The sequence below is a fragment of the Doryrhamphus excisus genome, linkage group LG9 (genome assembly GCF_037039965.1).
Source record: "Doryrhamphus excisus strain RoL-2023G ecotype Guam linkage group LG9, RoL_Dexc_Guam_v1.1, whole genome shotgun sequence".
NCBI classification, from domain to species: Eukaryota; Metazoa; Chordata; class Actinopteri; order Syngnathiformes; family Syngnathidae; genus Doryrhamphus; species Doryrhamphus excisus.
Genome location: NC_136365.1, coordinates 392,121 through 418,328, shown reverse-complemented (window position 1 = coordinate 418,328; position 26,208 = coordinate 392,121). Strand labels below are relative to the sequence as shown.

The following is a 26,208-nucleotide window of genomic DNA, read 5'->3' as shown; positions in this document are numbered from 1 at the left end:
CGTCTGGTCCAATCAGCTTTAGGGGTTATAGAACAGTCCAAGTCATTCAAATGTGACACCGATAACACTTAAATCCGGGATGTCCAATAATTATCGGCACCAATATCATCCCCACTTAAAACACAACTCAATAGTCCTTGGCTTGAGAACTCAGTCGATACCAAGTAAATACAAGGCAGGGGTATTTTCACTTGAAATTTCTCTGGATCATTTAATGTTTTTTTCCATGTGTTGATCATGATTATAAAACACAGGAGAAGAATGTATTTGTGAACAGTTACAATATATCAATTAGGGATGTCCGATATCATTTGATCATTGCTGAAAACTGATATGCTGATATTGTCCAATTTTTAATTTCCGATATCGATACAGTATTTTTTGAAATATCGTTTTTCATGATCAGGGAAAAAATCAGATACCGATATAGCATATTTATGCTGATATCGGGCAGATAATTATCATAGCGATAATTGTCGAACATGCCTAATATGAATACAACGAATGAACAATAGTGCGCTACTGGCAACTACTTGATATTTGATCCATCCCTGGCTTTAATTTACCTTCAAAGCATATTCATGTCCAGAAGCGTCTTTTTAAGACGGCACTGTGCATATTGTTAAAATACCGCTAAGACGTTTTGTTCTTTGAGCTTGCACCGTATTGGTTTTGGCGTCGTCTCCATTGTTAAATGTGACTGATGGATGTGCTGAACTTCTGCCCTTCCAGGCGTTGACACTCTACAAAGATGTACACTGCGCTTGACCCCATCAGTGTCACATGACGGCACAGGAAGGAACAAGCCAGGATGGAACTTTTGGACAAGACATGAACGCTGCCTCCGCTTGTTGTCACATGACTTTAGGCTCTCCCTTCATCCAACCATGCCAAGTGATGCAATACAAGGAACATACATGACACTAAGTTGACTTGAACAAAAGTGGGTTCAGTCTGCCTTTTTTTGTTTGCTCAACAAATCATAGTCCATAGTGTAAGCTATACAGGTAGTTGGGGGGGTTGAGGCTGTGTTTAAAATGGGCAGAATGCACCATGCGCCACCTGTGTCTTATACCAATGACTTCACCCTCATTGAGTTCATCGAGGCACGAGGACAGCATCTGAATTCCTGCTTTGACGTCACGTCATTAAAGCTTCATGAGATTTAAGAGCCGGAGTAAGGACGACCACTTTGAATGTTCAGTACTGTTGCCATGCCGACGCTCGCAGTCCTGGCCCCAGCGGTCCTTGGACTTATCGGACAAAGCGCATTCATTTGCAGCGCTGTCTGTGACGCAGGTTTCTAATGTGGACGCTGGTGCTTTTACATGACGCTAATTGCCCTGTGCGTGTTTTCTTCATCATGTTCAGTCCGGAAAAAGGCAGCAAAAACACAGCAAACGCAAAACAACATTCCCAGAAACATCAACAGACTTACTACACTACAAAATATAGTATCGTCATTAGAAATTAACATTAGGATTACAGATTTGACTTATTTTTTGCCTAAACTCCAAATTGTCCATAGGTATGAATGTGAGTGTGAATGGTTGTTTGTCTATATGTGCCCTGGGATTGGCTGGCCACCAGTCCAGGGTGTACCCCGCCTCTTGCCCCAAGACAGCTGGGATAGGCTCCAGCCCGTCACCCTCGTAAGGATAAGCGGTAGAAAATGAATGAATATATTTTCAAGCAAAAACAATGGTTTAATGAACTAAAATGTAAATCTAATGCATTCAGAACTCCTTCAAAGCCATTGTGATGATGTGTAGTATTTCACACTGGTCACTAGGTGTCATCAATGTGACTGTAATGTTTGGTGCTACACGGGCACCAGGCCGGGGGAAGAAAATGGGCTTTTATTGTAGGTTGAATTTTACAAAAGGCACAATAATCCTGACCCATTATGCTCATTTTTGGGCCGTTGTATTGAGTGGTGGACTCCTATAGAGCAGCTTCACACAATAACGTAATAATAACAGAAAGCTTTCTAGAGCTTTCAGATTCTGCACCTGCACCTTTCCCAGCAGTGTTTCCATGGATTTCATAGCAGCCACCGAAATGTTCTGTGTGATTTACTCCACCCACTCTAGGTACGCCCACTCTGCTGTGATTGGTCACACTCCTAAGCGCTCCAGGGGACTCGACATCGCGACGCATTGACTCAGCATGCAGGCCCATCCAGAACTGCTTCCAGGGCTCACTTCCAAATGCCAAACCTCAGCATTGGCATCGTTTAACATGAGAATAGGTAGTTTCGTTCCTCGTTAACTACTGTCATTTTGCGTACCTTATTGTAAAGTATAACCACCTTAAAGACAAATCAATGCGTCGGTTGTGCCTCTGGTGCTCCTGTCCTGTGAATGTGGCGCCATCTGGTGGAAGTACAAGGTACAACCAAAAGTGCTCAGCCATTCAAACTTATTATACTGTATTTTCTGGACATAAACATCTTCTTTTAGCTCTGAATTATGTCAAGTCAACTTTTGTTGATCTCTGAGGCACTGGATAAAAAAGCAAGATATTTGCAGTTGCCTCTGCTTCGTATATTAAATATTGAGAAATAAGAAATGGCCACACTTAATCAGACAAGGGATAGTTAGCAGGCCTTTTAAAGGCATGGTGTTCCTCCACCTTTGTTGTCCACACGGTGGCAGTGTTTACTTAGTTTGCAAGCGGATTCCTCTCATTTAGTCTGATTTAGTCACCAGACTTGACACAAAGACAAATCCATGGCACATTTTGTTGATAGTACGCCTGGTTTGTTGTATTCAGTTTCAAGTCAAAACCAAGAGTCTTCCTCCATACTTTAATCCCAAATATTATTTTCTGGCTGCCTGGTTGAGGAAATTGCCCTTCAGAGGAATATTCATTCATTCATTTTCTACCGCTTATCCTCACGAGGTTAGCGGGGGTGCTGGAGCCTATCCCAGCTGTCTTCAGGCGAGAGGCGGGGTACACCCTGGACTGGTGGCCAGCCAATCCCAGGGCACATATAGACAAACAACCATTCACACTCACATTCATACCTATGGACAATTTGGAGTGGCCAATTAACCTAGCATGTTTTTGGAATGTGGGAGGAAACCGGAGTACCCGGAGAAAACCCACGCATGCACGGGGAGAACATGCAAACTCCACACAGAGATGGTCGAGGGTGGAATTGAACTCAGGTCTCCCAGCTGTGAGGCCTGCGTGCTAACCACTCGACAGAGAAAACAAGTACATACAGCAATAATGTGCTTTTATTGCAATGCAAACAATATTTACAGTAATGACTGCTAGAAATGTGCGCCGCTACAAGGGTGGGGAGTGGGGGGGGGGGGGGGGTGCATGGCTTGTGGGTGCAAGTGCAAACAGAAGAGCGTGTGATGAAGATCTACTGATGCTAATCCACTGGAACCGGCACGTCCTGGCAGTGGTGGCGTTGTGGCTGACAGTCATTCATCTTAGCTTGTTCACCATTCAGATCAGCGTACTCCACAGAACCCTGGGGGGTCACACACACACACATGCACACACACACGCACACACACACGCACACACGATTGCTCTCATTGGCCTCTTTGATTTGTGATATTTGTGATTCATTCCCATGTCCTTTCCTTTTTACGACAGGTGTTACGAGTCATGTGTGGAGTGGACGGTCTGAGTGGTCTTCATCCATACATACACGGTGGGGGGAGCAACAAAAACAATGTGAGTGCTGCCCGAGATGGTCTGCCTGCCTTGAGGTCATTCGAACGAGGCACATTGCTTATCTCGGGGCCGATAAGGAAGGAAGCCACAGCCCAAACGGCTTTGTTCTTGTCTGGAAACTCTGATGGTGGTTTCCCTCTTCCTCTCTTCCTCCTGGATCATCAGCCTGCTGAGGCTCACTCAATCAGGGAGGGACTCAAGCCAGACAAGCATTTCTATGGAGTACTACTACTAGTACTACTACTACTAGTAGTAGATGAGATGTTTCACACTAATCTCTTGTCTCAGATGTACTGCAGGCTTTGGGTGCAACATCCAGATCTTCGTAGAACACCAAATGAGTCAGAAGTGGGAGTCAGCATGATCATGCTCCCAAATCCGGAACCTCAACCTCACCCCACCCTCCCAGGTGCTCGCCCCCCCCCCCCCCCCAATGCCAATGTGTCGTTCCAGCCTCCACGTGACAAGAAGAACATCACGGAAAGAATAGAATACTCACATAATCATGGCGGTCACCAGCGCCTGCAGAGGAAAGGGGGGCAGGTGTTTAGTCATGGCGGGACACCAGAGGTATTCATGAGTCATGTGACGGCGGTGCGCCTGCCCGTGTTCAATGCTGACTCACGTGTGTTTCACCACAAAAAGCAAACAAGCGCCATTAGCTTCTATGACTGTCATTTCAGTCCACATTCTTGGAAGAATGGCCAATTCTTTAGTGGCTTGTTGGACAGGAAGTCTTAGCACGCCGAGGGAGGCCTGACAGACGTAGCTAGCATCTGGCTGCCGCTCCAATAACAGGAAGTTTCTGCTAGGAGTAACAGGATGTGATCACTTCAGTCCGTTTGGGCATGTTTGTCCTCCCGTCGTCGTTTGACGTATTAGCTTTGAACTCCACCAATCAGTGTATTCCTATTTTGAAGTATTTCCATGGTTGGTATTTTATCACCAAATGTAATTTTTCATTTTGCTGCATGAAGTGTTTTTGTTTATTGGTTGGAAACCATGAGCACTGGTTGCTACTCTCTCCGGAAGCATCCATTAGAACAGAGGTCTCGAACTCGCGGGGCGCTAGTTTGAGGCTCCCGCCTTGATATGAAAGTTTCATGTTTAATATGGATGCTTATGGTATTATGGTATTATGGTAATATGGTAATTATGGTAATAGAAAACAGCTTAAAGCTGTGTACACACCGGACACAATTGATGTGATTTAGCAAGTTATGACGATGCTAACTTGCTAATTGGGTAGAATGGTTACGTTTCATTCATGTTCATGTTAAAGGTTAAATAACTGTTAATACTGTTCATTTGAATCTGAAAAGAAATCATTTCTCTACCCAGCAACTATTATACTATAATTCTCTACCCAGCTGTTTTATTATAATGTTATTTTTTTATTACTGATTGATTTATGTTTTTTAATTCTTGATTAATTAATTATTTTTAAACTTATTTTGTGCAGAAAAATAAAAATGAAGATATTTGAGAACAGTGGAATGTTTTATCAGAGCTTTTCTTGTGGAAAACTGGAACCAAAGCACTGGAAAAAGTGAAGACAGTTTTTTTCCTGTTTTTAATATATATACATATATTTTTAACCTGATGCCTCACCCAGACCCTAGCCCCAGCGGCCCCCAGATTAATAGAGTTTGAGAACAACAAATGACATGAAATGACGTCGAACTCACCAAGTGCGGCGTTCTGGAGTTCACTGTAAACGGTTTCCGTGCCTTTTCTCAGCGGAACTGCTCATGTAAAAATAAAATCAACACATTGGGACATCAAAAGGCAGCACGGTCCAAATAGAAAGAGGCGGCGTTAAACGTGCGTAAAGATATGATGAAATCCAAAATAGACATGAGCAGGGCAGAAAGAAAGCAGCTCAGCAATCAGCTCAACCCTTCCTGTTTATATCATCTTAACAGTCCTGGAAGTCCCAGCAGTTATCCCGCAGGGACTACCTGGAGATGCCTCCATTAGGGGTAATTAGGCCCCTCCCAGGAAGCGTTGCTCTCTTATCAACGAAGGGAATGTTAGCAAATGTTTGTGAGAAGAAGACATTATAAAGGGCGTGGTGGGGTGGGCTTGTTACCCCTGGAGTGGTCCGCTTGCTGGGGATGCACCACTTCCGTGTACTCCACGTCAGGCTCATTGGACACCATGCTGCTCTCCTCGTCGTTGGCTGCATTGGGAAACGCTTTTCTCATGACTTTGTAGACATAAGAATGTCAGTTGTGGAAATACTCTGGTAGCTCTGGTTACCATAGTACTGTTGTCACATACGTATATACAATACGTATATACGCATAGTACATACAATACGCCCGATCCCAAAGATGGATTTATACGTCTTTTATGGCAAAGGTGATGACACAACTGCAAACTAAGAGGTCACTGTTTGATCTCAAGTCATGACAACAGCTACAAGGTGCCAGAAGAGCGTAAAAACCTCACCAAACATGATCTCTTCTACTGTGCAGTTGCATCATCACCTCTTTGTGCCTCTCGTGCAAAAAAACCAACCCAACAACATATAAACACGACCCTGGTAGCGAATGAGTTAAAAGGAAAGGTTCCATTGTTTGCCTCAAGTGCATGCGATCCTTCGGACTTTAATGGCGGCGGTGGTGTGACGTGCTTACCTGCCTGAGGCGGTCGCTCACTCCACACACTGATGTCCACCCTCTCCATCTTCCCTGCGTGGGAAACACATGCACACAGTGAGACACGGTGACCTAGATACATCCAAGTACAATAGTGGTGTTCATACACTGCAGGGAGGACATATTAACTTGATATTAACATATTACAGCAGGTAACTCGGATAGCAAACAAAACAGCTTTAAACATGAAAGGATTGTTTGGGAAGCTTTCATCATCTGGGAACAAAAGCCTGCAGGGATGCTTTGGTTAGCATCAAGACAAATTGACAAATGGAATAATACTACAAACTACTTCTACTTACTACAATACCTACTTTTAGAACTACATGAAGCAACTATGTGACCTAGCTTTATGAATGGGATACAATTATTATTATTAGAAATGTCATGTAAGGTTTAACCAATAAGATTCCATAAGAATCCAATAAAAGTAAAAATAATGGCGGCTACAGCACAGACCAAGTGGAACAATGCAAGTCATTCCTGCCATATACGTAGGTGACATTGATTGCAAGTCATGTCTACGTTTCACCCCCCCCCCCCTCCAAACCCTCCTGCTAGCTTCACGTTGACCTTCTCCTCTGATTTTGGCTCAACATTTACAATAACAATGACTCTCCCCTACTTTCTTCAATATGCCTCACACATTTATTAAACACATGAAATAAAAATTCATCAGTTCAAAAGAAGAACAATAATGAATAATAATGTACAAATGTATAAATTACCCACTTGTGGTGAATTTAATCTTTTTTTTTGGAAGAAAAAAACCGTGTTGCACCAAATATTTGCAGTGCTGTGATTAGTGATTTGTAAATGACTGGTTATTAATTGTAGTCATTAAAAATGTCTTACTGGCATTTTTGTTATTGTGACAAATACGTCACGTCAGGGTTCTCAGGTTCAATTCCCAATAGCAAAAGCAAACTAGCTAGCCTGTTTCATATAAGAACATTCATCCATTCTCTTTAGGGGATGCTGGAGCCTATCCCAGCTGACTTTACGTTCATATAATATTTCAATGTGTTATTTTTGCAATGTGGGAGGAAAGCGGAGAAACCCACGCTCTTGGAGAACATTCAAATCCACACCTTTCAGCTCTCCTCACCATGTGGCCAACATGCTAACCACTAGTCCACCGTGCGGCTTATTGGACCCCTTACTGAAGCATTACAATTGTCTTTTAATGCACTTTAATGATGAAAACTAGCTTTTGGAAACGATCTAGCTTACCTGACAGCCATATGCTGGGATAGTCACATGACTGTCATATGACCTCCCTCTCCAAAATGTTTGGGATTTGATGAGCATAAGTCATTTCAAGGGTTCTTACGGCTGAAATGTTCTTCCTGACAATATGTTGTGCTCAAAACATCTGCATAGCTTTTTCCCAGCTGGTAAGGTCATCTCATACATCTTCAACAAAGCTTGGGAGATGAATTTCCTCTGCACGTTACGCACGTTCGAACCAACAAAGCCTGCTTTGTGTGGACGTAGGCCGTTTCTTGCAGGAGCCATTGTTTCCTTCCACAAAGGAAGTGGCTGCTGCGCATTCCTTTTTGGGATATTTAGTCTTGGGTTTGTTGGCATTCCTGTTTTGGTGTAAGAACGTATGATAGTAGACCACAGTCAGTCAACTGTCGGCCTGCAGTATTTTTATTGTCAAAATAACATCAATGATTAATGATACATTATTAGATATTACACTAATTTATCTTGACACAGCTAATATTCTGACCTACGTTGGATTGGTTTGAGCAACTTTAATGTGCAACATTTCAGATTGAGTATCTGTAGCAAAATAAACGGTGATGACACACTCCTAAATAGACATAAGATTTATTCTAAAAAGATCTGAGCAAGTCAAGGAACCAACCAAAATATATACACACATTTCCTGTAATGGTGATCAAACGCATGTGCAAATCCAACAACGATGCACAGACATCCAAAACATGCAACAGCGGACACACGTGCAAACAAAGAAGGACAGGACAACCACAGTGATGGTAAATTAAATAAAAGACAAAACAAAGAGCGTCTAGATTGCAGGGGAGGGGAGAGGGAGCAGCAGGAGGCGAGTTATTTGGTTCGTTTCCTTTTCCGCTGTCGTTTGAAACACCGTTTTCTTAACAGAATGACTCCCCCGGGTATCGCTACACTGTGGCTGGAATACTGAAGCTGCTCCTGTTGCTGATGTCAGTGGGAAGCGACACGGCGCTAGCTCGTGTCCCATTGGTCGCCCTCCCCTCCATGCCATCATAGCGTGGCACTCCGCCTGGAACAAGATCATAGTGGGCGCTCTAAGCAACACTTTGATAAATCAGTCATCTTTATCCACTTGCAGAAACACCCGCCTACGGGAAACGTAGTTACCGCAGGGCAACGTACAACGTCCCGAAAGTCTGGACACATATTGCATATATTATGTCCATAAAGTCCCTTCACGCTTCTATTATGTATGTATTGACAAATAGGATCAACATATCTCATCAATTGCTTTTGTCACATTTTAGTAGCTACGTAGGTTCTAATCCTGTGGCATCTTGCTGGCGCGTCGGTGAGGAAACGGTAGCTCTTTCATTAGCGAGAGCTCATCACCACAAGCTTGTTAATCCACTGGAAATAGCAGGAGGTCATTATTTAGAACAGTATGACTCATGGTGTCATCTTACAAAGAACACTAACCTCACACGGCAACTTCACACTCAAAAGGTATACCTGACAAATATACAAACATGTACTAATAACAATAAATGAAAAAAAAAAACGATGTTACATTTTTCCCATAGTACATTATATACAGTGCCGGCCTGCCTGGGTGCTGCAATGACATCAGCCTCCCTCTGGGTTCCTCTAATGGACAAAGGTAGCACTGTAGCGGCATCCATTTTCTATGCTGCTTGTCCTCCAATGAAAGGATTTGCATTGAACTCGCATTGGTACATTTATGTATATTTATTAGGTATGCCTTGTGAGTGTGAAGTTGTTGTGTGATGACTTTAGTGTTCTTTGGAAGAGATGGATTGACAAGGTCGTTGTGTGATTTTTCTTAGCTACTAATTGGCTGATAATTTTTTACTTTAAAAATATTATTCATGAATTAAATTTAATGTAGTATTAGGGATGTCTCAATGCTACTTTTTCAAGACTGATACTGATACAGTAATCTGCTGACATTGATATCTACTTTTCCCCTTGTTAGAGTAATCGATTTATATGCATGTACTCTGCTTAATACACTAGTAGAAACCATGTTCAAACCGTGTAACAAATATTGTGCTCTCCTGAAGGAAGACATTATATTGCCCACAGCGTTCTGCTACGTATACTGCACATTTTCAAAAACGGTGAAAGTTTCCATGCGAGTGTGAAAAGAAATCTAAAAGGAATTCCAATGTAGATGCAGAAAGCATACTAAGGGTGGCCTATCACTCAATGTGCTGCATTTATGGCCAAGTAGCGCTTATTAAATTGAGCATTTACATTAGATTTTGGGCCCAAGGATCAGATCAGAGGGGTTATATACACTAGATGTTTTGTCTCATATCATAACCAGTAAATTTGTCCGTTACTGATCCTGAATATTGGACCAGCCCATCCCTATAGTGTATGTACAGTACATGTATATTATATGTCCAGACTTTAGGGACACTCTGTACAATCAAAATGTCAGGTGACGTAACACTGAGCACACATCAACAACAAAACAGACGGTTACACTGAAATGTTGGTCAGCTGACAACAACATGACCCCAGCATGCATATTAGAACATGGATGATGGAGTGAGGATGGATCGCCATGGCTACCACACACATCATGCTATGTGAGGACTTATGGCTGTCACAATGACCGATGATGAAGACAGGCAGTGGAACACGATAAAAACACAAACAGCTACCTGGGGCTTCTGTATAGACCTCTGTGTCACGGGTTAGACTCACTGTTAAAGAGTCATCTGATTTAGGGCTCGAAGGCTTTCTGAGAAACGGTAAGAAAAAAGTCAACGGAAAGAAGTCTAATAGCGTAAGATCTTCACAAAACATGTCTGACCACCACCAGTCATGTTGCAGGCCACTGAGGAGGAAAGTAGCCTGTTTCATCATGAATGTATGCCAGGTCCAAAGTGCTTTTTATACCACGGGGCCTGAATGTCTTCAGAAATTCAATAAAATAAACTTTGACTACTTTTTTTTTTACCAGGATAGAATGACAATTCCACATACATCTTCAATGTTTTTAAAAACAATAGTGGGGTGCACAAGCCCTATTTACTACAGATTGACTGCAGCTAATGGGTAGTTTGATAGTACTAGATGATCAACCAATACTCACGATGCCCATGTAAAGATCTAAGAAGGATAATTGTAGATTTCCAAGATATTCATTTCAAACAAATGTACACGGAAGAAGACCCATACTGTCACCTTCACGTGGTTACAGCCCAAAACCCACCAATGCTGTGCAACGCACAGGAAACTGCTGGAAGACTATTGCCACTTTCCCCAGTGGCGACAGTTTTATTGCTGCTGACTCCTTCAAGATGGTCTGAGATGTGGACAGTAGTTTTAGCTCGGTGAGTATGATAAGATGAGCCAACACTGCCAAACATCAATCATGTACTGCGGGTGGTAGCATCATGATCGGGGGCTGTTGCCTTGTCTGGGACTGGTGCACCCCACACAATGAATGACCGAGTAGGACAACATCCAAATTCTTCATCTCAAATCAGCTATGAGAAAGTTTGAGTGTTCAACCAGGACATTATAACATGTTTAAACACTCTCAAAGTTCAGATTCCGTTGACATTTTAATGATCAACTTAGGAGAAAGACAAGACAAGAAATTAAGTCTTGGTGCCGTTAGACTGTAGCGTTTTTGTATCCTTGTCAAAACATATTCCTCCTCTTCGTCCTCCATGAACCGAAGATGCATTTACAGCCATAAAATGACTGCCTTCATTCAGCAAGTATGACTGCAACATCTAATGATCATATTGATCGCTGATCATACTGATTGACAATGAAGGATCAGAACACAGAACACAATGGGCAGGCCCCTCTTGTGGCTCCTTATTTAGCCTGCTACAGATGAACTGGACATGTCTTTAACTCTCATGTGAGCATATAACGCCCTCTACAGGTAGCAGTAGTAAATACAATAACAGACACATCCAACAGAGCACCGATATATCGCTCTAATGCACCACAAGGACGCAGAACACAATGCACGATTATACGCTGTTAAAAACAACATGAAAAATTGCAAAGCGAGCCCTGATGTTTGACCCAAAATAATTCCAACTTGTGCACCCAATTGTTGTGTTGTAAATATCATTAAAGATGTATGTTGCGTTATCATTCAATCTTACAAATAAATGATGAATGGCCGAAAATGGATATGACATTCTTTGTGATGATGAGCGCATGTAAACATCTGACTGGAAATGTACGTATATACTACTACTCATCATTTATGTCCACACATGTCAAATATTGTACATTCCAGATTGTATTAGATTATGTTTATACTCAAACAACTACGTATACTTCCCATGGTGCCTAGACTGCAGTACCAGGAAGTAGTGAATTTCTCAATTAGACTCAAATCACATGTTTGGATAGAAGTCTCATGCAGCGATTGTGTTGTGATCTGACAAATCTTAAGTAACTTTGATCAAATACAGAGTTAGGACAGCTTCTGCTTGGACGTTAATTTGCACTCCTCCTTGCTTACACCTTCCATTAACGGGTGGAGACCAAGCGGCTACATAGTGCCCACTTTAGTGTGTACTGACAGTACCGGACTTGGAAGGCGCTGTCAAAATTGGTGTCCTCAAGAACTAAGTAGACAGTATACTTGTTGACTTGTACCTATGGAAGTATTCCCTTTCAAATACAACTTGAGTCTCAACTAGTACACTTACACCTTTGAGTGCATGAGTGTGTTCACACTGAGAAGTAGGATGAAATGCAGGGCACTCTCAGTACCCCAATGTTGCACTCAATACCCCCAAAATGGTGAAGGCGCAGTGCCGGACATCCGGATATTGAGAGCACAGCATTTTGCTGCATGTCTCGGTGGGAGCGCACTCATGCACTGAAAAGGTACGTACGGACGTGTGTGAATGTAAACACAGCCAGAGCCTCATCTCAGCCATCTACCCCTACGCATACACCATGAGCAAGGCAGCTAAACATCACCCGATACATGAAGAGGAAGCACGTAGTGGCGCCAACTCACACTGACAATTCAGCAGCTGCCTCCCTTTTGCCTACAATCAAAGAGGAGAGGTGAGAGGAGCAGGAGGAGGTGGGCGGGAGAAGGTTGCGTCATACGAAGTCAAACTAAGGAGGTGTGAGTTTCTGGAAGAGCGTAGGTCTCTCTACCTCTCTTGGACCTGAAGCACAGCACACACACCACCACCAGTATGGACACCACCAGCAGACAGAAGCCAACGATCAGCGCTTTCTTCCACAAGGCCAGGCGTACTGCGGAGACAGCCACGGTGGGAAGAAAGTCAAGACCATGTACTGTAACCCAGAGCTATGCATGAATGGAAGGAAGTTCCAGGATCTTTGGAGGAGCCAACCAATGACTACTTTGCTGTGCAGGTCCAGGAACTACAGTTAGGACATGAACGGAGTGAACTTCTGTGGGATATGAGAGTTATTGATGTAAAGAAACATCATCCTCACCCTCGATGATGACCGGTGCACTGCGGACCACATTGTTGGCGTGATTGATGGCCTCACAATAGTAGGTACCACCTTGCTCTCTGGACATGGCTTGGATCTGGTAGTCTGTATTGTTCTTGTCTGAGGTGGTGGTGAAGAAAGGTTGATCGTTGCCATCGTAGTACCACTTAAAAGTGATGGGTGGGGTGCCTTTAACGCCACATATCATGAGGACATGGTCTCCTTCCGCAATTTCTGGCAGGTTGGGGATGATGGTGAGGACGGGATGTGACAACGGCACTGTGGAGAAAGGAAGCCGACATTCAACAACAGAGAAGAGAATAAACTTATAGAAGAGAATAAACTGCAGTGTATGGTTCAAAGTGGGAACACCCGTACATTATACATTTATACATTTATACATTTATACATTTATACATTTATACATTTATACATTTATACATTTATACATTTATACATTACCATGAAAATGAATGGACATTATTTTTAGTTCCACATTTCTCAACTGATTCAAACCAACCAAGATGGAGATTAGAAGAAAAAAAAATCTGTACAGGTTCCCTGGAATTCTGCATTTTACTAACCCAAAACTATTCTCAATGAATGGCATTTCCCCCACATTTGTCAACCCGTTCATTTATATCCCAAATATTCCCACTTTTTCATATTTTCCCAACATAAATTTGGTTAGATCTTAAGAATTTTTAAAGTTTCCACATTTTTTTGACCGATTCGATTCAGTTCTGTTAAGAATTCTTTTTCCAGCAACAAAATAATCAGCGGCTGCATGGCGACCAAGTGAGCAGGCCTCACAGCTAGGACACCCGAGTTCAATTCCACCCTCGGCCGTCTCTGTGTGGAGTTTGCATGTTCTCCCCGTGCATGCGTGGCTTTTCTCCGGGTACTCCGGTTTCCTCCCACATTCCAAAAACATGCTAGGTTAATTGGCCACTCCAAATTGTCCATAGGTATGAATGTGAGTGTGAATGGTTGTTTGTCTATATGTGCCCTGGGATTGGCTGGCCACCAGTCCAGGGTGGAAGACAGCTGGGATAGGCTCCAGCACCCCCGCGACCCTCGTGAGGATAAGCGGTAGAAAATGAATGAATGAATGAAAATAATCAGCAGGTTAAAACATTCAGCTGATCTATCTGCCATATTCCAAAAATTCATGGTTTTCATACAATATTACATTTTCCAGGCCAAACATTCCAATAGAAAGTGACTTTTCCACATTTGTCAACGTATTCTAACCAAGCTGGTGATTTTCCAATTCCCTCAAATTCCCACTTTTGTAGTTCATTGATTTATTCAGCATTTGCTGGGGTTGAGGTTCTGGTTCTGGTTCTGGTTCCTAAGTCATTCCACATAAACATCCAAGCGTGTCTTTATGGAAGCGGCTATGTAGCCTGGAATTATTGTAGCCTAACCTGTCGGACTGGGTCCAACATGCTAATACAGTCGTCAACAATATTTACCAACAACCGCAGCATCCAGTCGCTTGCTGAGCGGCGCTTCCTTGGGACTGTTCTTGGCCTCGCACATGAACTTGTTGATCTGGTCAGGCTGGTCGATGGTGACGGTGAAGAGCGCTTGCTCAAAGGGGAGTTTGACGCTGGCTGTGCTCAGCTGATCGTACTCCTTAAACAGGGTGTAGTTTATGGGCAGGCTGCCGATGTCCGACCGACAGAGGACCTTGAAGGGTCTGCCCAGCACCGCCCTGCCAACCACGGAGATCCTTGGCGCTGAGACCGTTACTGAAGTGGATAACAACAACGTGTGGTCATCATATTCCATTATTGGTTTTTTTACAATGAAGTCCAGTTATAATATTCACATCATAGTTTGAGTACCGTACATTTTCATATGGTTTCTTCTGGGTGGAAAAGCCACCAAGAGAAGAGATGTTTGGAAGAAGAGTGCCTGCTGACCTTTGGGACGGACCGTCAACGGTTTGCTGCGTTTGCGGATGCCTTTGGCCTGAGCGATGCAGGTGTAGTTGAAATCGTAGAGAAGAGCCTTGACAAAGAAGACCCCGGTGCTCTTGGGGATCAGGAAGCTTCCTGGCAGATCCAGACTGTACATCAACTTGTCCCTGTGGAGCCTCTCTGAAGCGTAGCTGTTACTTCTGCAGGTTAGTGTCATGTTCTCCTTTTGAAAGACCTCTCTGGGGACCATGGTCAGAGTGGGTACCGAGAAGAGCTCTGTGGAAACGATGAAGCACCACCTGATCAGCCGTGACGTCACGTACTGTGAATGTACAGTACGTACAGGAACCATCAAATGGCTTACCAGTCACCGGAACAGTTTTTGTGTCCACCTTGATGACCTTTCCCATTTCCAGTCTGCACTCAAACTCCTCAGAGTCCTTGGCCAATGCGATCATGCTGTGGTTGACGTTGGTGCCCCCCCTGCTGAGAAGCTGGGTGCCTCTGCTCAGGTAGAGGTGGACTTCTCCAGAGTTGTACGCCAAGTTTCTGATGGTGCACAAGATGTCAAGTGTGTCTCCTTCGTAGATGTTGTTGTTGGGGAAAATCTCCAAAACTGGCATGATCAAAAGCTCTACGGAAACAAGTTGGACCAACATGGAAAAGACGTCACGCTTTGGCAAAGACCAGAACCTTCAAAGTCTGCCTCACCTTTGACTGAAAGTGTGAGTGGTTGGCTTCTGTTGGACCTGAAGGAGTACGGCGTCACCAGGATGGTGTAGGAACAGTACAACTTATGGATGCCGACGCTGCTGAAGTGAAGTTTGACTTCTGACAGGTTGGAGCTGACCCGCTCCTCCAGGATCTCCTTGGCGTCGTCATAGAAGTAGAATATGATGGAACCCGTCTCACCCGGCGCCGTGCATCTGGCTGTTAGCTCCTCCCCCTCACTGACCACGCCCTTGTTAAAATGAAGCTGTGGTTCTGACAGACCTGCAGAATCACCAAGTATACAAAGTTTGAGGACTACACCACAGGAAAATAAAAGTACTACACAGGAAAATAAAAGTACTACTTCACTGTCTGGTGTGATTTAAAGAACTAAAATGAAAGATCAACAATTGTGTTGATTCCTTACTGGTCACAGATCATGCCTTACTGGTCCCAGCTCATGCCTTACTGGTCCCAGATCATTCCTTACTGGTCCCAGATCATTCCTTGCTGGTCCCAGCTCATGCCTTACTGGTCCCAGATCATTCCTTACTGGTCCCAGATCATTCCTTGCTGGTCCCAGCTCATGCTTGGCCCATGAAAACACAGTTTGAATGACGGGGCAGCCAGCAATGTGCCCCTGGATGCAGAGCTGGTGGACCAGGAAGTCAGACGTCCACAAAGAAGATCTACGTATCCCACCACTACGGGGACTAATGTCATACCAGCACAGTATGACCTTTAAATACGTACGGTTATGGTTTCATTTATTGCAAACACGCATGCGGTTTACATTGAATTCATATTACAATACACAATTCCACATGCCTGGAATGGAATAGGAAGAAGAGACGCCAGATGGGCTGTCCTGGAAAGACAAGCCCCTGCACGGCATGTACCACCAACACACCACAGAGGCCATAAACACCAGATCGTCACGGCTAAGAACGAGTGGGAAGGTTCCAGAAGAAGATGTCACCTTGGACAGTGAGCTTCTTGGTGTCGCTGGTCATGGTCCTGCCTTCAATGTTGATCACGCACTTGTACTTCCCCGTATTGGACACTCGGGCGTCCGGCAGCCGGTACAAGAGGTGGTCCGGGCTGCTGATGGTCTTTGTGTACACGGTGATGCCGTCCTTGAAGATTTTGTACTCGCGACTCAGCGTCTCCGAGCCGGAGCTGCTGACCAGTGCCTGACACCTCACGGTCACGTTGGTGCCCCGCGCCACGTCGGGACTGGGCTCAAGTGATATGTTGATGTCCCGAATCGTGAAGCCTGTTTGGGAAAGAAGTCAGAAACACGAGATGAAGGAAGCGGTTGTTGACACGCCCTAAAACAAACTAACATTGCTAATGGGAACAACATGGCAACATGGCTTTTGGCCATTTCTGCATATTTTTATTGGATTCTTCAGTTCTCACACAAAACTGATACGACTGTCAGTACGCTCGATATGCCGCCATCGATGAGAATCAGCCATGAGTCCTTTGATTAATCGATTGGCGAGCCATCGAGCTAACGTGGTCAGCTTATTAGCACGGACTGCTGGTCATTCAAGGTCATTCGTTTTTCCAGCCTCCATCATAAAGTGTTCATTTATTGACAAGCAAATTCCAGTATCCGCCATGATGAGCAGCTTGCTAGCAGCTGGAGCTGCTGTGCGAGGCCACTGTGTGACCGGCTGTGAGTGTGAGTGATAGTGACGGGGGGTGGGGGTGGGGGGTGGGGGGGCTTGTTGGGGAAAGAAACCGCAAAGCGCTCTTGGTTTTTAACAAAGACAAAGCCACTGGGGATCGGTAAAGTCCCTGGATCCGTTCAGAACAACAGAACCAAAAATATGGCTGATCCCCTCATTTCACCTTCAATCAAAAATAGATTCCGCCTCAGACAGATCACTCAATCATCATCATCATCATGCAGTAACCTAGCGTCCAGTTATTTTGAAGATGACAAAAGTTCTGAAGTCATGCAAGAAAACCCCCAAAACAATAGGAGCCCACGTTCAAGCACCAAGTATCAGTGTAACGGTACCCTGATGACGCATATTGTCCAAGCTTAGACCATTAAATGGGAAAACCTGGAAACAAGCGAAAAGTCAGAGACCGGCTTACAGTATATAAAAAAGATGTTTAAATGATGTTAAAAAAGTACTAATTACGAATCTCAGTTCCTAATTTTCCGAAGAAAGGACCGTTTTCCGTGTGATAGAAACCCCCTAACGTGGAACCTCATCGGTTAAAACCTTTTCATGGTGGATCTATCATCTCGGAGAAACACGGCCCACGTCGATCAAACCCGGGGCATCCAAGTGTCATGAGCTTACCCGGCTGAGCGTCCACGCCTCTCCAAAGATGAAAGTCTTGAAGGACAAAAAAAGCAACTGATTAGAGACAGATCAATGACCTTCGTCCTTCCAATGAGATCAGTCGGGCTTACAGTTGGATACGAGCATGGAAGCAAGCAGCAGGAGGTAATCCATTCTGTCTGAGGGCTCTCCAATGATCCTGCCAATGATCCCGGATCCTAACGGCTTTGTGACTGATGGGTGTTGATTCGGATTAAGGATGTGGTCGGGAGGCGGGGTGGCACGAAGGTGGCCCTCAAGCTCAGCCGCCCAGTGACCAACAGCATCGGTTATCACTCCGAGCAGCCGAGCCGCTTGGCTTAATTTGACAGGAAGTCAGTGTTGTTTCCTCAGGATGTCCACGCCGGCCCACTCGTTACTGCTGTGGAATGTTCTCTTGTTCGTGTCTAAATAGCGGACTGCAGGAGTCGGGCCTTTGACCTTGATTGGTCGCTCGTGATTGAACAGGTGAAAAGAACGTCAACACTCGTTTTGTGCAGCAAAGTGGCTTCCTGAAGTTTACTTTCCACAGATGGAAATCTGAACCCGGCTCGGATGGGACAGGACTCCAGTTTTTAGCCTATAGGCTCCTATAGGAGCTTATCGTTAGTCTTCAGTTTTTTCAGTCTGAACATCTTAGTTAGAATTTGCACACGCTAATACGATGGGACTTATTGACTTATTTGTTCCCCTCCTGGTTTTCTAAGCTTGCCATCTTACGAAGACATCATAAACCTGTCATAGTTAGATTGTGAAGGCCGTGGGCACGCGACATTAATATCGCAACACATGGAAGCTGGAATGGGATTGGACAAATAAAATAACTAAATACATGGCTGCTAACCTCCTCCCAGGATACGCCCACTACGCTGCCATTGGCCAGGGGATAAATCAGGGGTGGGCAACCTTTACTATTAAAAGAGCCATTTTACCCCCCCCCCACGCTCGCTAAAGGAAAATAGACAGGAGCAGGAATAGAACAAATTGTTGTTTCTCGCGACATTCATTCATTTTCTACCGCTTATCCTCACGAGGGTCATGGGGGTGCTGGAGCCTATCCCAGCTGTCTTGGGGCGAGAGGCGGGGTCCACCCTGGACTGGTGGCCACTCACATTCATTTGGGGTGGCCAATAGTAATTCATCACCCAGAATTCTTGGTTGCACTCCTGCTGCTTTTGATATTTTGACTTTCTTCCCATAAGTGACGGCTGTTTTTCCACCATTTTTGCTGTTGTTTTAGTGTTGAATTGTATTTTTAGGGCCAATGACAAAAACAGCCGCATGCCGCATGTTGGACACCCCTCTGCCTTAGGGAATTTGCCCTGAAGTCAAGCCCAAAGCTGCATAGCACACAAAGAAGACATTTCTAGTTGACTACATTCCGGGTAGAATAGTTGTAAAACCATAATAACCATAATAAGATCACGTTTAATGCCAGAGGACGATGTGATGTATTTGTTTTATTTCTTCACCTGGTGGACAAACGGGACAAACACGCTGGCTGCACTCGTCCCTACGTCACGTCTCTCCGTCGAAAATGTTAAAAGCTGATGCAAGGTTATTCTGTGTTGTGTGTGACGCAGCGTCGGGATGCTAAAGCCGCCAAGAGCTCAGTGAAGGTCATTTCTACAGATGCCGTTCCTTTTCAAGGTCAAAAACGGTCTAGAGACTTGAATAAAGACTAGCAAGGGGAATTCATTGTGTGTGTGTGTGTGAGTAAAAGTGTATGACACGAAGGGGGTTCCCATTGTTCCTCCATCTACCTCACTCAGACCAAGGCACACAAGCCCAATTAAAACCAAAACATTGCAAAAACAAAGAGAAAACTATAAAATATATATACATATATATATAGATATATAGATATATATATATATATAAAGCTGGAGCCCGGCAGAAAAGACGCACACTGGTTGCGATGCTCCTCACACCAAACACACGATGCTCCTCCTCCTCCTCCTCCTCCTCCTGCACGCTCCTCAGTGCTGTGGAGGCTGCTGAGGTACCTGAGAGAGGTTTGGGAATCAAACCTCCTGAATGTGAGACTCGACAAGCTAACTAAACACAGCAGTAATAAAAGCAAAAACATAAAACTGAAAGGCAAAAAGAGAAAAAGGCATGGGGGGGGGGGGGGGGCACGTCAAAGTAGCAGGCACCGCTCAGACCTCCTTTCAGGTCCAGCACTGGACACGCTGAGGAGCTGGAGGCCTGCTGGGAGGCGGGTTCTGCTTTGTACAGCAGGTTGGACGGCACCGGGGTCCCCGTGGGACCCAGTGGGGGTAGCGTGGAAAGGAAGGGTTTGCATAATAAGTGGGGGGCTGAGGGGCTCACACCCTCCAGTCACGTGTGGGTCCATCCTTCCATGTGTCCTCCAGACAGCGCAGCCATGAGCATGGAGTCCGTGGTTCGTGTTGGCTGGGTTAGCGAGCACCTTTCTGTCTGGGGGGGGTCGGAGGGGGGGTTCAGGTACTAATGTTGGCTGCGGGGTGATTGGCGAGTACCGCTTCTTTAAAATACCACCTCTATTTAAATATTCACACTCCTCAGCACTGCTAAGTCTACAATCATTAGCTTCATAATAACAATAATAATAAAGATTATTATTATAATAATATGCTGTTTGTCAGCAGCCGTGGCGACAACATTCAGGGGCTGGTTGCATATGTACAACATGATTTACATCCCGCTGCTCAATGTCTACAGTCATTCTGGGTTGGCCGGGCCCGGGGGGGATGGGGGGGTTGGGGGGCATGTTATCTGAGCCTCTTCTCTGTGGAGTAGATGGACATGTAGTAGTCGTTGCTGCCCACCGCCAGGTGGGGCTGGAGGGACACAAAGCAGAGGAGACCATCGTCATGCACCTCAGCCAAAATGAACAGCTTTTAACCAGTATGGTATTGATGGTATTGATGGTATTGATGGTATTGATGGTATTCATAACCAGTATTTGTATGTCCACAAGACGTGTACATAAAAAATGATGTGTTTTGGTCCACACATAAATGGACATTTTTGTCCTTAGAAATGCAAGACATGAATACCCTGGATGGTACCGTAGCGTTTACTCTTAACCAGCAGCTAAGTATACAACTATGTATATTTTCACTTGTCCAGATCCTCCACGTAGACCTTGTACAAACACCAACATGGGATTTATGTTGATTTATGATTTATGTGCTTCACTGGTGAGCTTCTGTCTTCTCACCCAGTGAGGATGGAAGGCTAAACAGCTGATGGCCCCGATTCGTTGTCCCATGAATCCATCGTAGTATTTGATGTTGCTGATCACGTCGCCATTGGTGTTGTACAGCGCGATGAACTGGTTCATGGATCCACTGGGGGTCGGAGAGAGAACACAAAGAGTCACAACTTCACTTAAGAGGTGGGACTCAAACCTGTAGACACAAGTGTTTTGATATTGTGACTTGTAAATTTACAAGAAAATGTTTTAAATATTATGAGAATAAAGTTGTAAATTTATGAGAAAAATAACTAAAATAAATAAACTCAGAAATATTAAGATTTTTTTTCTCATAAATGTACACCTTTATTCTCATATTAATTTTTTTCCCCCAACATTAGAAGAATAAAGTTGGATGTAGTTTTTTCCCCCCTAAATTTACGACTTTACGACAAGTTCTTTCTCGTAATTTTTTGTATTCTTGTAACAGTACAAGACTATATTCCCGTGAATTTATGAGTGGTAATACTACAATATTAGAAAAACACTGCAATATTACGAGAATAAAGTAGTGAATTCAAAAGAATAAAATCGTAAATTTATGAGAAAAAGTTGTTCTATTGGTAAATTTAGGCGAAAAAATTTGGCATCTTACGAAAATAAAGTCCTAAATTTACAAGAATAAATAAATAATAATAATAATAAAAATATATATCATAATATTCAGATTTTTTTCTCATATATTTAAATATTTTATATGTATATATTTTTGTTGTCATAGAACTTGTCTTTTTTTCTTGTTATATTACGAGAATAAAGTAGTACATTTACAAGAATACACTTATTTTGGCAATATTACTATTATTATTAGTTATTAATTATTATTAATGACTGCTAGCGTCTCTTTAAGCGGACAACAAGCGTGTGTCCCGGGTGTCCAACCCAAGGACAAAAGGACAATCCCACACGCTCACCAAGCTAACAGGTTAGCCTGCGGGTGGATGTCCAGCGCCGTTAACCCTTTCACCGTCTGCAGCACATTGATGGAGTCCGGCGTGCGGGGTTCAAAGAATCGAACATCTCCGTTGACACTGAGGGAAAAAGACAAGAGGTCATGACAGAAGACAGAGTCTGCTCGGCCGTGGAAGAGAAGCACACCTGACGCTGATGATGTGGCCGTCCGTGTCCTTCTGGAGGTGAGCTTTCACCACCCAGGCGTTGTGCTCCCTGTAGGTCATGATGCGACTACACACACACAAGGTCAAGGCTTCAGTGGCTATGAGTGGGTGAGTGGGTGTCCAGTGGGTGGAAAACATGTAGAAACCACAAGTGAATAATTCCAAAAGCAAACATCCTGGCTGTGAAAGGCCAACACGGGTCTGCTTTTCCCCTCTGGGTGATCAATGATGTTTGGGATGGTCCCGTTCACGCCAACATGTCAATGTCATGTACATGGTTAGTAAATACTAACTGCTAGAGGCAACTATTCCGCTACATTTATCTTTGCTGTTTGTTACATGTAACATGTCAAAACGCTCCACATTAATATAGAGCGTTGCTGGCATGGAGTGTAACGCTGCTGTACCAACGCCAGGTGGCAGTGTTGGACCACGGGAAGGAAACCAAGCGCTTTCTTCACAGGGTGCTTCACATGACAGCACAACGTGGAAATGTATATTAGACACATGAATAATGTACAGTTCATGCACAATGGCGCTGCTGCGGAAGGGTTCAAATAATGACAAGGCCGTTAAAATGAAAATGAAACCATAAATGAAGAGGAAGAACACGAAGCGAGCGGGGACACCCACTGACGTTAAATAAAATGGAGGCTCTTTACCAGTCATTGGGACCCATCCTCCTGTCAAAGACCCGCACTGATCCGTCGCCCAGACCGGCCACAATGAGCGAACGCTGGGAATCACACGACAGGCTGGTCACGCAGCTGTCTGCTCCCGTTGGGATGTCCTGATTCACACACACATGTACACACACACATGTACACACACACATGTACACACACACAGGAAGACATTATTATTGTGATATTTACCCGACAGTAACAACAGTATCAATACCAATCCAGCAGTTATGTGAAAAGTGAGGAGCCAGAGCTTGAGGAGCCTCTTCCTTGGTTATCCTGTTTGGGCGGACGCCGTCCACCCGGTGAAACCCTTAAGTGGACCAGGACAGGTGGATAAGGTGACAACAGGGCGCCGCCATTGTTCAGGAGACAGGAAACGGGGCCACAAGCTACTACTATTAATACTGCACTTCAAGCAATAAGGAAAAAGAAAATAATAACATAGTACATAGTAGTAAGTTTATGCATCATTTTTAATAAAAAAACCCCAAACTTCTATAATATACAAAAATTGTCCCCCGCATCTTTCAGCGGTTTTCACTGGAAAAAGTTTGGACTCCCTCGCTGCATAATATTATAGTATATATTAACAATAATAAATATTACAGTGGAACGTTGGTTTTCGTGCACTCGGTATTCCATGAAAAATATGTGTTGGTTTTTCCACACGGTGATCCAGTACGGCAACACCGTGACCCAACAGGGCATCCATGCATTGGTGAGGAATCGCAGTGGTCCTTGGACAGGTGGGACACTATAGACAGATTCCGGCCAGGGAATCAATCCTTTGATCATCTTTATGAGTGGGCGGTTTATTTCTTCATAGAACGCACACAGAACGATGGACAACTCATATCAGTGTCCTTTGTTCGCCCTAATGACCGCCTCATCAGGGTATGGTGCATTGTGCTAATTAGGGAGAAGAAGAGATTTTGGTTTTTGGGTGTTAAAGTGTCAGAACTGCAAAAAGGAGGTGAGAAACACTTTTGTATTGCAGTAATTAGCATTAGCAAAGTACAACGGTAGTGTCTGTTATATTTAACGGAGACACATAACACCAAGTTTGGTGGACCCGTGTGTGGAGTGATGTTTGCACCTGATGTTAGATGTTCGTAGACCCCTTTGAGATGTATTTGTTTTCTGCATATGAAACGATGATTATCTTCCATAAAGTGTCTGGAGTGGATGGATTGGATTTCCGTACATTTACATTTCTAACTGATTCGGATTCTGAGGTCCTGCTGGCTTCATGGAGCCGTGACCTTCGATGCTCACCGGATGGGTTCGCAGCCGAGTGTGAAGTGGCCGAGATGAGGATGGAGTGTGGATGAGATCCTCCAGATGCCCCCAGTGGAGGACTTTAAGTACCTTGGGGTCAAATTGAGTCGAGCTCCATTCCTCCCCTCACCGATGGTCATGAGCTTTGGGTGGCGACCAATAGAACAAGATCGCAGGTACAAGCGGACCAAATTAGTTTTCCCCCTACGGTGACTGGGCTCTCCCTTCAGGTCAGGATGCCCCCTGGACGCCTCCCTGGGGAGGTGTTCAGGGCACGTTGGACAGGAAGGAGGCCTTGGGGAAGACCTTGGACATGTTGGAGAGACTATGTCTCTCAACTGGCCTGGGAACACCTCAGGATCCGAGTACCTCAGGAGCTAGAGTAGACGAAGCGGCTGGGGAAAGAAAGCCTGGGCTTCCCTGCTTCGGGTATTACACCCGGCAACCCGAACTTGGGTGAGCCAGAGAAGATGGATGGATGTGTAGAAAAAGATCAAACCTAGGTTACTCTGTAATTCCTTGAGAATTTACAGGAGAATGACCGGCCAGCAGTTCTTATTCAGCTTTGTGCTGGCCTACAAGACACCAAGAGGACTTCCACATACCTGGACCTTCATCTCTCGGTCAGTGTCCCAGATTCGAATAATCCTAACGTCTCCAGACGTCATCAGGAGACCAGTCTCCTGCTCCCAGTCCACAACCATGCCTGCACCTTGAGAGAGGATGACACACCCAATATGGTCAAAAACCAAAAGCTGCAATACAACATGGCAGACAGCAAAAGATGGACTGAATGAAAGAACATTGATCACGATGCAAACAGAAATACATAAAAGTGTTGTTGACACACGTCAGCTACAAATACATTCCACGTTTTCATTTGAGAAGGTGCTGCTTTGCCAAACATGAAAGACGCGTCCATGATGCTGAGGTCCAACTGATGAAGACGGCAACATGGATCAAAACAAACATTGTTCATGATGCACCAGCTATGCGTTGAAGCTTGTACCAATATACACATACTACGCACCCACCATATGCAGTACAGCAACGTGACAAACTTCACACTTAGTAGTATCACTTCCAACAGTACTAGTATCTTTCCTCTAGCGTAAAAACTCAGCAAACTTAATATTCTGGTATCCTGGAGTAAAGATGGGGTACTGTATGTACGTACGTTCTCACATCTTTACTTTCAGACCAAATCATTCATGTAAACCAGGGCAGTCCACTAACTGAAAACGGAAGCAGGGGGGTCACTCAGATATTTAGCAAAAAAGCAAAACAATGCATCTCAGCTTTATGATCTTGGTGAAAATTCTATAGCGTTAACTTCGGTCTTTTTTCCTCCATTTTTGTCGTTTTTAATTGATTTATTCCTGCACATTTTGGGGGGAATTTTGCCCATCCTTCCCAATCCCAATCCAATCCTATCCTATAATTATTTCCCTTTTCTGTGCATTCTAACACACAAAAACAAGTAATATGAGCAATGGACGTCATGGGAAATATGTATTTTGATGCTTAAACCCTCACAACCCCCCCCCTCAAAACCGCCAACAGTGTTCCATTTACATGACGGACTTCTATATTAACGTAAGTGACAGCAATATTAGTATTGTGGCAGCAAACAGCCAAAAGTATTTTTTATCCGGCGGACGAACACGACGCCTCGCCAGCGGTTCATCTCAGCGTCACTCATAGAAGCGTGGATACCTAGCTCTCTATTTCGCTACCAAGACTCATAGACAGAAGCGTGGATACCTAGCTCTCTATTTCGCTACCAAGATTCATAGACAGAAGCGTGGATACCTAGCTCTCTATTTCGCTACCAAGACTC

The 26,208-nt window shown here is 44.3% G+C and overlaps 2 protein-coding genes across 10 annotated transcripts in view; both read right to left on the bottom strand.

The window, feature by feature from the left end:
• Positions 1-3,244: 3,244 nt before the first annotated feature.
• pecam1b (platelet and endothelial cell adhesion molecule 1b) lies at positions 3,245-18,601 on the bottom strand. 6 transcript variants are annotated; one of them, XM_058082708.2, is made up of 16 exons: positions 18,138-18,601; positions 18,025-18,060; positions 16,680-16,976; positions 15,701-15,982; positions 15,354-15,623; positions 14,993-15,265; positions 14,540-14,818; positions 13,062-13,340; positions 12,753-12,854; positions 12,607-12,637; positions 10,265-10,344; positions 6,342-6,395; positions 5,792-5,881; positions 5,388-5,444; positions 4,199-4,221; positions 3,245-3,490 (listed from the first exon to the last, which is right to left on the bottom strand). In XM_058082708.2, the coding sequence occupies exons 1-16, from the start codon at positions 18,178-18,180 to the stop codon at positions 3,389-3,391; spliced, it is 2,298 nt and encodes a 765-aa protein (XP_057938691.2). In that variant the 5' UTR covers positions 18,181-18,601; the 3' UTR covers positions 3,245-3,388. The 6 variants fall into 6 exon arrangements, 5 of the variants coding, with proteins under 5 accessions (XP_057938691.2, XP_057938699.2, XP_057938708.2 ...); XM_058082716.2 differs by lacking the exons at positions 10,265-10,344; positions 12,607-12,637 and having other exon boundaries at positions 18,138-18,599; XR_009131707.2 differs by lacking the exons at positions 3,245-3,490; positions 4,199-4,221; positions 10,265-10,344 and having other exon boundaries at positions 5,389-5,444; positions 18,138-18,600.
• An 858-nt stretch (positions 18,602-19,459) lies between these two features.
• The window catches only part of rptor (regulatory associated protein of MTOR, complex 1), a 113,174-nt gene continuing 106,425 nt past the window's right edge, over positions 19,460-26,208 (bottom strand). For all 4 annotated transcript variants that reach the window (XM_058073540.2, XM_078793126.1, XM_058073619.2 and 1 more), the window contains 6 exons: positions 24,974-25,080; positions 23,067-23,194; positions 22,385-22,471; positions 22,201-22,317; positions 21,251-21,380; positions 19,460-20,867 (listed from right to left, as the gene is read on the bottom strand). In XM_058073540.2, the coding sequence (XP_057929523.2) occupies positions 20,799-20,867; positions 21,251-21,380; positions 22,201-22,317; positions 22,385-22,471; positions 23,067-23,194; positions 24,974-25,080 (638 nt within the window). In that variant the 3' untranslated portion in view covers positions 19,460-20,798. The remainder of the gene's footprint in view (positions 20,868-21,250; positions 21,381-22,200; positions 22,318-22,384; positions 22,472-23,066; positions 23,195-24,973; positions 25,081-26,208) is intronic.

Coding starts and splice junctions, on each gene's coding strand:
- pecam1b (XM_058082708.2), bottom strand. CDS start 18,180: ATGGATTACCTCCTGCTGCTTGCTTCCATGCTCGTATCCAACT. Junction 15,624..15,700: donor ACTCACACTTTCAGTCAAAG/GTGAGGCAGACT, acceptor TTGTTTCCGTAG/AGCTTTTGATCATGCCAGTT. Junction 3,491..4,198: donor CTGGTGACCGCCATGATTAT/GTGAGTATTCTA, acceptor GTGACCCCCCAG/GGTTCTGTGGAGTACGCTGA.